An 11824-nucleotide genomic window follows, 5' to 3' on the forward strand; every position below is an offset into this window, starting at 1 on the left:
AGTACATGGTGAGTATAATTGTACAAAACAAAATATGAAAACCTGTAATATTTTGTTGAGCACTAAAGTACCTAGTTATTGAAACAACATAGAACGGTTAGTCAGATATATGGTAGTGATCTTGAATTTAAAAAAGAGATCTCAAAATTCATTCATTCATCAGTATCCAATTTTACATGTACAAGAGCACTGGGTTAAAATTCCAGGTGACCAGTAACATAACTCCAAATGAATGATGACATTGAATTATGAGATATCAGGGTTGAAACACCTTAAAGATATTTTCTCTTCCAAATTTTGCTATACATTAGGTATACCTTCTGGTAGAGCTGAAACAATTAATCAATGAATCGACTAGTCAAAAATGTCTCTGCAGCTCCTTTGATAATAATTTAATTGTTTCATTTTTCAAACGTATTTCAAGTTCCAGCTTCTCGCGATCTCAAAAAATCATTGTTTCCTTTATTATATTAAGATAGAAAACTCAGCATTTTGGTCTTTTCAAATATAGTAGTACGACAGTAGCTACTGCCGTACCGCATGTAACATTGTATAACAATAAAAGTCATGGTCAATAAAAAACAACAGCAAATGAAGATCAATATAGTGTTCCCAATGAATCTGTAGATCCATTCCGTAATATAACAGACACATAAATCTGAGTTTGGTAATGTGCGTGAATTTGTTAAATTATTCGCCACGTGTGTTTGTTGACATTAGAACAGCTGTAGTGAGAACGGGAGGAGAAGCGGCCGCTACACAGCGGAAACTGGCACCGCGTTCAGCGGTAGTTTAGTAATCCACGGTAGTACTGTTGTGTACTAGCAGAGACAACCAAGTGGCTGCTAATCAGTGTGCTTGCAGCAGCAGGGCATTATAATTCATTACTTGTGGTGTTGTTGTTGTGAATGTACAGCAGGCTGTAGCCAACGATATATCGCAATTCATTACTTTTGGGAAACGTTTACCTCCAAGCAGCACAGCACAAGGGAGAAGTGGGTGTAATGTAATTCACTCTCTTTACATTGCTGTTTCAACTTTAATGTAACGTTACATGAATGCACCACTGGCATCAGACTACAAGCTAGCTGGCTAACTGTAGCTAACTGGTTTCTACCTAATGTTTCTAGGTCAACCATTCTCAGAGGTCTAATGAGACTGGGTCGTGGCTAAGGACAACGGAGAAGTTGTTACAGCACATTGCAATTGTATTGGTTGGGTAAGTCATAATAAATGAACACCAAATCAACATGTAATTCAAAACTAGGCCACCTTTACCCCTGCTTTAGTAATTTGTCCAGTTGTTTGAACATGACAATGTGACAGCAGAGCTATTGTGAGAATACTATAGTTTGTTTCCAGTGAGATACTAGCTTATATTGACTTTAGTTTCTGTGGTAAACTGGCAATGTGTGATATATCATATCATAGAGGACTGTCTGGTGTTTAAGACTAAGTTCAGAAAGCAGAAAAGCACACCTTACGTATGTAAAATTAGGTTCTCAGCGACATAAACAAAGCAGTCTGTCAGTTGTTTGTGTTACTTAATAGTATCACTGTGCTGTGAAAAACAGATCTTATCTGTAAATGCATAATTCCTTTTCTCTTTCCTTTTTACCAACAGATTGTCAGAATGTTGCTCACATGTTGGAGCAGTTCTGTTTGCCATTGAAGCTGGTGTTAAAATGAAAGAGTAAATGTTGTACTATGGAAAAGTGCAAATGGATATCTAACTATATCACCTCCAACATTGTCAAAATGAATCAAATGTTTATATGTTCTCATGTCTATACATGTATGTCCATAGGTTTTCATAGAATGTGACCACAACAGTTCAAAATCTTATCCATCACAAAAAAATAAATGAGTTTCTGAAATATGCCAAGGCCACTTTGTGATGTGAATTTAAATAACTGTTATGAATTAAGTATGGCAGAGTGATAACTCAATATTGTCTATCATCTTTCGCTGGAAGCATATCAGGATGATTTTGGGATATTATGACACAGTTTTTAAACACAGTATGAAATATTTTTAATACCTATCTGTAAGAAGACAAATATAAAAACACATGTACAATATACAGAGGTGCCAAAAGTACACATATTCTTTACTCAATTGGAAGAACAGATACTTGTGTAAAAACAGACTCACAAAAGTAACTCATTAATTCATTCATCTTCGGTACCTGCTTATTCCTGTTAAGGGTCGCGGGGAAAAGTAGCTCAATTGATTCAAATTCATTTACTCAAGTAATAGTATTAAAACATTTCGTATATAACAGTTTCGTATATAGAATATATTTGGCAAAGAGGACGAGAGGGAGAAAGATAGGTTAGTTGTATAATTTACAAATTGTATTCATCAAGGTGGTGGTAATTGTTTAGGATGAATTCTGAGGTAAACAAATACATGGGTATGATACATAGTTATCAAAACAGTTAATGTAACATGGCTACATTGCAACCTCCATGCATTATTCTGTATTTCAGCGAGGTGGAGCAATGCATCTACGGTGCCGGTGCAGGTCGCTACTGCATCAGTGTTGGTCTGATCAGCTTTTCTGGCCCTCAATCTTTCCTCACGTTGACGTGATGCCTCTGTCACTGGTTTACCTCTCTGGTAGCCAAGATGAACCGTACATCTGTGACAGCACTTGGGCAGCCTAGATAGAATAAATGTGATTAACACCCTGTACTGAGAGTAAGGAGGGATAACTGTAGTTTACATCATGTTATTAGTCTATGAAATAGTTCTCCACCGTTTTCATATTAAGTCTATAGGGCCATCTCAATCACAGATCTGACAATATTTTTTTTTGTTAGATGATTCTGTCCAGATTACCAAGACTGTATTGTACATAGATAGACAATGACATCAATATGAGAACCACTGGCTGTGATAGCTAACGTTAGCTAGCAATGCTAAAAACACTAAAGACACTGGAGATCGCCACATAGCTTAACGTTAGAGCTCCAAAGGGTAATCACAAATGTATAGCTATAGCTATATATATATATATGTATATATATATATATATATATATATACATATATATATATACATTTATACATAGCTATGTTTCTAATAATATTATAATACCCTGCTCTGTATTGTTGACAGTTTTAGCCAGCTCTGTAAGTAGCTTAATTACTGTAGCCTTACCTTTCACGAAGTGTTCACTGCAGACACGGGCGTTGTCGGACTCCGCTCTCCCTGACCGAAGACATGGGCCGAAGACGTTTTTCAGTCAAGTCCGTTTTTCAGTCAGTTTTTTAAATTGATGCCATTTGTGGGTTACCACTTTGGGAATTCTAAAGACACTTTTTTGTTTTCCCCGGTTTGACCGGTTAGTACAGCCATATACTACACATTTTATGACAGATGTATGTTTATCTTGCTGTTCTCTTCTCTCTTTCTTCTGTCTGTACCCGGCTGGCCTTAGGCAGATGGGTCCCTCCGTATGAGCTGGGTTCTGCTCAAGGTTTCTTCCTGTTAAAAGGGAGTTTTTCCTTGCCACCGTTGCCTTCAGGCTTGCTCTGGGGGTTTCAGTCCGGGTTTTTGTAAAGCGTCTTGAGACGATTTGTATTGTTATTGACGCTATATTTGGAACAAATACACATAATAAAGAAAGAACCCTCGATTATACAACAAATCAGACATACTAAACAGGAAATAAATAATAAAATATTGGGTGAGGAGGTGGAAAAAAATATAAGGTTCATGAAACAAAGATATTATGAGGCTGGCTGCAAAATTGTTGGCTTGGAGGCTCAAAAAACAACAGGCAGAAAACACTATTCACACGATTAGAGACCCTATTGCAAATAAAATTACTAACAATTTGGATGGCATACAAAAAGCATTTGAAAGATATTATAAATCTTTATACTCTCAATCTGAACAGGTTAATAACCACTCAGCTGCTGAATTTTTGAGCTCCTTAGACCTTCCCACACTAGGCAAAGAAGCTTACGATAAACTTATCTCACCAATAACAAAGGAGGAAATAAGCAAAGCTATCTCAATTTTGAATGCTAACAAATCACCTGGCACGGATGGCTTTCCTCCAGAATGGTATAAGTCAATGAAAGATCGCCTTCTCCTTTATTTGGAGTCCAGCTTTAATTATATTCTAAAAGGAGGCTCTCTCCCTGCCTCTTGGAAAGAGGCCTTCATATCTGTGGTCCCCAAAGAAGGTAAGGACAGAGTGGACTGTAAAGGGTACAGACCTATTAGTGTTTTAAATTTAGATTATAAATTGTATGCCACAATTTTAGCAAAAAGAATGGAGCCTGTGATGTCCTTGCTAATAGACGAGGACCAAACAGGATTCATAAAGAATAGACAAACGCAGGACAATATAAGAAGAGCCTTACATACCATCGAACAGATTAACAAAGTGCCATTATTGTTAGTTTAGATGCTGAAAAAGCTTTTGATTCAGTCGGGTGGGAATTTTTGTATTTAGTAATGAAGAGATTTGGCTTTAGTAAGGATTTTATATACTGTATCCAGGCACTTTACTCCTCCCCTACTGCGAGAATTAAAGTTAATGGCAGTCCATCTGATTCCATAACTCTACAACGTGGCTGCAGGCAGGGCTGTCCTCTCCGCCCCAGCCTATTTAATTTATTCATCAAACCTTTAGCCCAAGCAGTACGTCAGGATACGGGATTGGAAGGTGTTTCTATTGGAAGAGAGGAATATAAAATAAGTCTGTACGCGGACGATGTATTGATCTCAATAAAAAATCCTAATTCAGGCCTGCCTCTATTAATGAAAATGATGGAAACTTATGGGGAATATTCAGAATATGTCCTAAATATGCATAAAACACAGGTTTTGACATTTAATTTCACACCTATAGAAGAACTCAGCGCAATGTATAGTTTTAATTGGAACTCACCCTATATTTATCTGGGAGTGACTTTGCCTAAAGACATGACACAATTATTCAATATTAACTATAACTGTATTTCCTGGCCCTCAAGAGGGTGGTCCGTTCAGCGGAGCGGACCATCAGAACCCCCCTCCCCAACCTGCAGGACATTTACACCAAACATTGCAGGTTAAGGGCCACAAAGATCCTGAAACAGCCCAGTCACCCCGGACACTCTCTCTTCTCTCTACTGCTATCAGGCCGGCGTTTCCGTTGCCTGAGGACAAGACTGAGAGGCTGAAGAAGAGTTTTTATCCCCATGCCATCCGCCTGCTCAACTCTGAGCCTTAACTGGACTTAAAATATCACTGCACTTTATTCATGTAGCTGCTTAATATTTAATATTTAATACTGTAAATTATGTACATATACAACTACCCCCCCACCTCCCAAGTTTACCAGTCTATATTTTTATTCAGTCGATATTTTTATTTTTATTCTCATTTATTTTATTTTATTTTTTTTATACTCTATTTCTCTATCGGTGTACATTACACTTATATCGCTTACCTTGTGTGCAACTACTGTTTAGTGTAGTAACTACTGTTTACTGTAGTACTTATATATTTTCTTACTACTGGCTGCAGGTACAACAGTACATTTCACTGTGCATTGTACTATGTATAACTGTGCATGTGACAAATAAAACCTATCTATCTATCTATTAACAAAAGAATATATGATGACCTTGATGGGTGGAGCCTGCTGCCTCTTGACTTTGGTGGCAGAATAGAGAGGCGAAGTCCCGCCCCCCTACTTCCGGGTTATGGGACCTATCTTTCGAAAAAATATGAACGGCAGTCTATGGAGAGATCATAATTATTTTTTGGTCCCGATCGAATTGTGGCATGAATTTCACATATGATGTGTGTGAATTTAAAAGATAATTTTTCACGTCAAGAGATAAATTATTTGACGTAAATAAGCTGAACAACATTAGGTTTTGTATGAGATCGCTTAGTGAACTACAGCTCTCTAGAGATCCCTAGAGAACTATGGCTGTCTCCTTGTTGAGCTTTACCGTCTTCTTCCAGGATGAAGGCAGAAGCATCAAACGAGGTGAAAATCATTATAAATCGGGTCATGTCGAGAGCTGTAGTTACACGAAGGGAGTTTTGGTCGGTTCTGTACGCGCCAGCATGCGGTACTTGTAGTTCGTTTAATTACGTATTTTCCATAGCGTTTTACTTAACTATCTTGCGACAAACTGTGACATTCTTGACATATAAAATCATTTTTTATTCTGAAAAACAACATATGTATAATCCAAGGCACAAGTCGATCGGGACCAGAAAATAATTTATCTTTCGCCATAGACTGCCGTTCATATTTTTTCGAAAGATAGGTCCCATAACCCGGAAGTAGAGGGGGCGGGACTTCGGCTCTCTATTAGATCAATAAAAATGAATATCCTCCCTATGTTATTATATCTCTTTTTATCACTGCCAGTGGAAATCCCTCTGAAACAATTTAGAGAATGCAATAAACATATTTCACGATTCATCTGGAATAAACGGAGACCAAGGGTTAAATTTTCCACCCTTCATCTTCCAGAGGAGAGGGGCGGCAAGGCCCTCCCATCTTTAAGGGACTATTATTTGGCAGCCCAATTGAGACCTCTAGTATATTGGTGTAATTCTTCTTATGTAGCCAAATGGAAAACCATGGAGTTATCATTGATAGATGCACCAATACAATCACTACTTGGTTGTGTGGGAACGGAGAAAAAAATATTACACACGGAGAACCAATGGGTGAACTGCTCATTGAAGGGGGGAGGTAGTTAAAAACCTTGAACTCCAAAAACAAATAAAACTACTTAGATGGCCAGCATATGATCCTGAATTCACACCAGCATTACTAGATCATAGATATAAGCGATGGATCAATTATGGTGTTACTGCTGTATGCAAAGTTGTTAAGGGATGGGAGGTGAACAGCTTTAACAACTTGTGTCAAATGTATGGATTAGGTGGGAAAGACTTTTATAGGTACTTACAGTTTCGTGATTTTTTTTTGTAAAAAGCTGAAAGGTTGTAACCCAGCAGAGCCACCAGCGCTTATTTATATATTCATGGATGCATACAACTCTGGGAATATTAAAGGACTTATAAGTAAGTTATACCATGGCATCAACTCACTGAACAAGGACTCTACAGACTATGTGAAACATTGATGGGAAAAAGAGTTGAACATCGTGATAACAGAGGACATGTGGCGGAACACCTGGAAAACACAGTCAACTTCCACCAACTCCTGGGCTTGGAGAGACTTTTGTTGGAAAAGCTTAATTTGTTTTTTTATAACTCCCAAGCAGAAGTCCAAACAGATTGGCACACAACTAGCCTGTTGGAGAGAATGTGGAGAGGTCTCCGCTGATCAGGCCCATGTTTTTTGGTCTTGCCCCTCCATCCAGTATTTGTGGAGGGAAGTGGCAAAAATTATTTCAAAGGTTCTATGTTTTAATATGAATGTATTATTCACAACTCTATATCTTGGGAATATGCCAGATGGCTTGAGTAAAGATGATATGTACCTTCTTAGGGTCTTGCTGGCTGCGAGTAAAAAGGCCATCACAAAATGTTGGCTCCAGAAAAATGCCCCCACTCTAGACATTTTTGTTAATATTGTAAAACAACTACATGTACTAGAGCAAATGACTTATTCAATCCGACTCCAAAAAGATCTAGGTGAAAAACGATGGCAGAAATGGCAAGTTTATTTGGCCAATGAGTGAGACTGTAAGCACGTAGTGTGTATGATATTTTGTCTTTTGGATGTACTGATCGCCCACGGACCTTGACCATGTGTAACTGTTCTATGTTCTATTTATATTTATCTTTTGTTTTACCCTTCTGTAAAAGATAAAAAAATTATAAATAAAGAGTTAAAAAAAACCCCAAAACAAATGACACTTTGTCAGCTACACGGAAGTGTAGTGTACAGCCAGTCCCTGTAATCTGTCGAGGTGATACAGCCATACATGCAGAATAGCTCGTCTCAGTACATCAGTTAATCTCTCTATCAAGGAATTACTTACGGTGGCCCTGAAGGTCAAAACAAAACAACATTTCACAAAACACAACAACATTACAGAAAACACAACATTACAGATTACAGAAAGGATAGGGACAACACTTCTTGTTTCTTATTGGACAGAACCTGCCGTGCTAAAATATAAGATAATGTGATTGGTTGTTTTGCTGCCAGTCAAGAAATTACACTTTGTGAATGGTCAGCTATGCGGAAGTGTAGACACTGTGATGTGCTTTGAAAGCAGACAACATGTACTGTCCACATTGTGGAAAGAAGTATCAGTCGTCGCCAGATTTCTGCATGTCTTGTGGAAAGACATTGGCATTATTTAAAGAGGCCGAGGGGACGCACAATGAGGACATAGTTGCCCCGTCTCCTCAGTCCTAACTCCTTCAACCGTGCTTTCAGGGTTCAGAGGGTCATGCTAATGTCATGATGGGTTGAAAGCATATTAGGAGCATATATTATAATGACATTATATGTATGTCCTCTTTCAAAATATTCCTCTATTAATGCCATTTCGTCCTCCATTCTTTCCAACGCAGTTTAAAACTCGTGCACGGACACAGTGAAGTATAAACAGGACATAACGTTACACTGTCGGGTTCTGTCCAATCAGAAACAAGGAGTGTTAGTTGTTCCAACCATTTCCAAATGTTGTTGTGTCTTGTGAAATGTTGTGTTTTGACCTTCAGGGCCACCGTAGTACTAACTGGATGTGGAAGACAGCAATCCATGTGATGAATATAACTAAATGTAAATAACTAGCGCCTGTTAGCTCTTCCTTGTCCCACTATCGGTCAGTTATTAGAGCAGTGTACAGTTTACTCGTGTGCTGAATATGAAGCCTTTACTGTGAAAGTTTTCACAGGGCAGAGTTTCCAGAGGAAACATAACTATTTTCTGTTTTCTTAACATGACTGAGACTTGTAGACTTTGCATCCACCAAGATTTAAGGGATTATACATGATTGAAGCATGTTCAGAGGAGAACCTAACTTAATCATGTCTTCTGTACGAAATGTATACATGTAAAGTGAACAATCCCCCTTTCCCCCTTTTTTCACTTGCAGAATCCCTCGACAATCTAACACACACAGCATAGGTATGCAAAAGTCCTTTAGGAAATGACTCTCAGATTGCCAGATGTTACAAACAGCAGACTAAAATGCTATCTAACTCTTGGCGAGGCTGCGATAAGGTGCAGGCCTCCCCTCTTTGAAACTCGAAGATAAACAACCCTTCAACAGCCAACAAATTCCACCTTTAATAGACGCGGCGGACGAGCTGGATGACTTGGTGGTGGGCTGTACACAAAATCTTGTGAGAAGAATGAAAGTGTGTGTCAGTTTTCATTTACCTGAATGCTGCGGCGGCTGTGCAGGGTGGATTTATGAGTATGACAGCTCCAGTTTATAACAGAGTCCGAATGGATAGCACATTTCTAATCTGAAATGCCACTTTGCAGTCTTCTCCTGGATGCTGCGTGTTCACAACTCAGAAATAATTAATCCTTTAATAATAAAACACTGCAAAAGTTTTCTAAATAAACTACAGATATATTCCCCCTTTTTTAAATTCAACGTGTTAACTTCCACCCAGACAAGATGAGGAGCTGTTAGAGTTTGGCTTAATGACATGAGACTGCTAAGGGATCAAACCTGTGTGTCTTCCGGTGTAAGACATCCACTCCGGCCTTGTAGCAAAATTAAATCACATAAGACACTTTACCCTCCAGACAGGGAGGTTGTTTAAGCGTCATCAGCGTCTTTCAGAGTATTTTCTGACCGGGCACCTGGGATATAATTGTCGTCACAGTCATTTACTCGCCTTGTGAGGTCCCCCTGTAGTTGAACTGATGGATCATCTAAGAGCATTTGACGCCCACTAAGAGTTTAAGTCTATATTTCCGTAGTGATATCAAAGTGTTACCTGAAGGGGGTCAGAGATGATGACAAATCACAAAGTGTGTCAAGACTTCACAGGCAGCTGTGGATGAAGCCAAGCGCTATCATTGCAGCACCTCTTTTAGAGGCCAGGGCATAATTATTACCATGACTTCTGAGGAGGATAAATACTGTATGTGGACAAACTGCGGGATATTAGAGGGGGCAGTTTGAAAAAGAAGAATGAGTAAAAGAAAAAAAGGAAAAAGAAACCCAAAAGATAATCATATTATTTCACACGCGACTTGGTTCAAAGGTAGCCAAAATAAGTTTGTGAGGTCTGTCAATCTGTTAAAGAAGCTGCAGGCAAAGGCTTAGGATGCACCAACTACAAAACAATTATAATCATCCCATTAAAGCATAGCGAAGCAATTTGGCAGCCCGGTCTGGAAAAAAATAAAAACAAAACGCTGCTGTCAAGTGATGCCATTATGCAAATAACTTACCTAAAGATTACATTCTGAAAATAATATGAATTCATAAATAATGGGGGAATCCATGTTAAAGAGTTTAAATAGTTAATGTTATTGTTTCTGAAATCGAAGAATGTTCCTCCAGAGCAGGACAGACTCCTTAAAGGAAAAAAATAAAACTGGTGGTGACGGGGGTGAAATGATTAGTGTGCTTAGTCAACTGTGAAATTGAGTTTATCGTTTTCAAGATGGTGAATTCAATTCGATAATGGGTATTAAGTTGTAGAAAATAATTAACAGTAATTGACTTCTTTCCATCACTATGCAAATTAAACACAGATAACGCCTCAGGAGCTTTTTAAGGGTAGTGGGGGATTAAGTTTATGGAATTTCTGTTGGAGAGAGGAGTGGCTCCTGTTTTATTTTGAAAAAATGCTTTGTTACATTTTTTAAGTGGGTGAGGGGTTACTGTTTCTTGGAGGATTAAAGGAAATGGGTTGTCATAAACTGTCAAGGCGTTGAGTTAGGAGCATTCTGGTGCATTTGTAATAATGGGCTCAGGCTGTTCTCCGGTACCACTGTCAAAAATATATATTCTTATTGGAGTGCATCTGTAAATGCAAAAGAAAATGCAAAATGTGGATTGACGGATGGTGCAGGGGGAGAAATATAGATGGGTGGATTTGTCAAGATCAAGATTTGGATCTTGTGTTCACCTTCTCCATCAATTCATGGAGATATTAATGTAATCAAGAGACACGTTAGAAATCTGGTTTGTGGATGTTAAATTAATTCTGTCCTATAGGAGATCATCATACATCAGCCAGCAACATGATCTTAAAAGGATAAATTCCTGCTCCAGGTCATTGATTTACCTGAAACTCATTTGTCAAGATGTCTGTTTGTAAATATCCTTTCTAGCTAGTAGTGCAGACTTTAATCAATGAGACTGTATGTGAAAATAAGACAAAAGGTCAAATCAGGATGACATCTAACTCACCAGAGAGATGACTGACAGCAGCAGGGTGGCAGCCCACAGACATGTGGTCTTCATGGTTCTGTGTGGAGCGTCTCCCCTTGTGTCAAACCGTCCAGTGGATCTCCAAAAAAAGAAATCCGTCTGATTGAGCCCCTATCAACAGCCAAACTTGAGGAGAAATAAAGAGGGAAGAGGGTGGTCCAGAGGTGAGGAAGCAGAGATGATGGGTCAGATGTCTGCTGCTGAAACAAGTGACGGCTTTGTGTTTGGTTGATTATGAGCTGCGGCAAGGGGTTTGTACATGTTGTCTGAGGAAGGATGGTTTATACAGCGCGCTCTGAGGTTCCAAGGGAGGGAGGGAGTTGGGGGGAATAGAGGGAGAAATAGACTGAGTGGAGATGGGGGAGAGAGAGAGGGAGGTTCACACTGTGGACATTTGAGAAGGAGCTTTTATTTTAACATCATCAAGGGCTGACATCTAGTGGCCATCAGCTGCGGTGGCTTTTCCT

General features: G+C 38.8%; 1 protein-coding gene across 1 annotated transcript in view; it reads right to left on the bottom strand.

Annotated features, from left to right (window-relative positions):
• Positions 1–11516, bottom strand: part of LOC311496749 (neurexophilin-1-like) — a 46609-nt gene extending 35093 nt beyond the window's left edge. The window contains exon 1 of the mRNA XM_084556713.1: positions 11337–11516. Within this exon, the coding sequence (XP_084412839.1) occupies positions 11337–11390 (54 nt within the window). The 5' untranslated portion in view covers positions 11391–11516. The remainder of the gene's footprint in view (positions 1–11336) is intronic.
• Between the last annotated feature and the right edge of the window lie 308 nt (positions 11517–11824).

The sequence above is a fragment of the Chelon labrosus genome (assembly GCF_963514085.1).
Source record: "Chelon labrosus genome assembly, chromosome: 12".
Classification (NCBI taxonomy): Eukaryota; Metazoa; Chordata; class Actinopteri; order Mugiliformes; family Mugilidae; genus Chelon; species Chelon labrosus.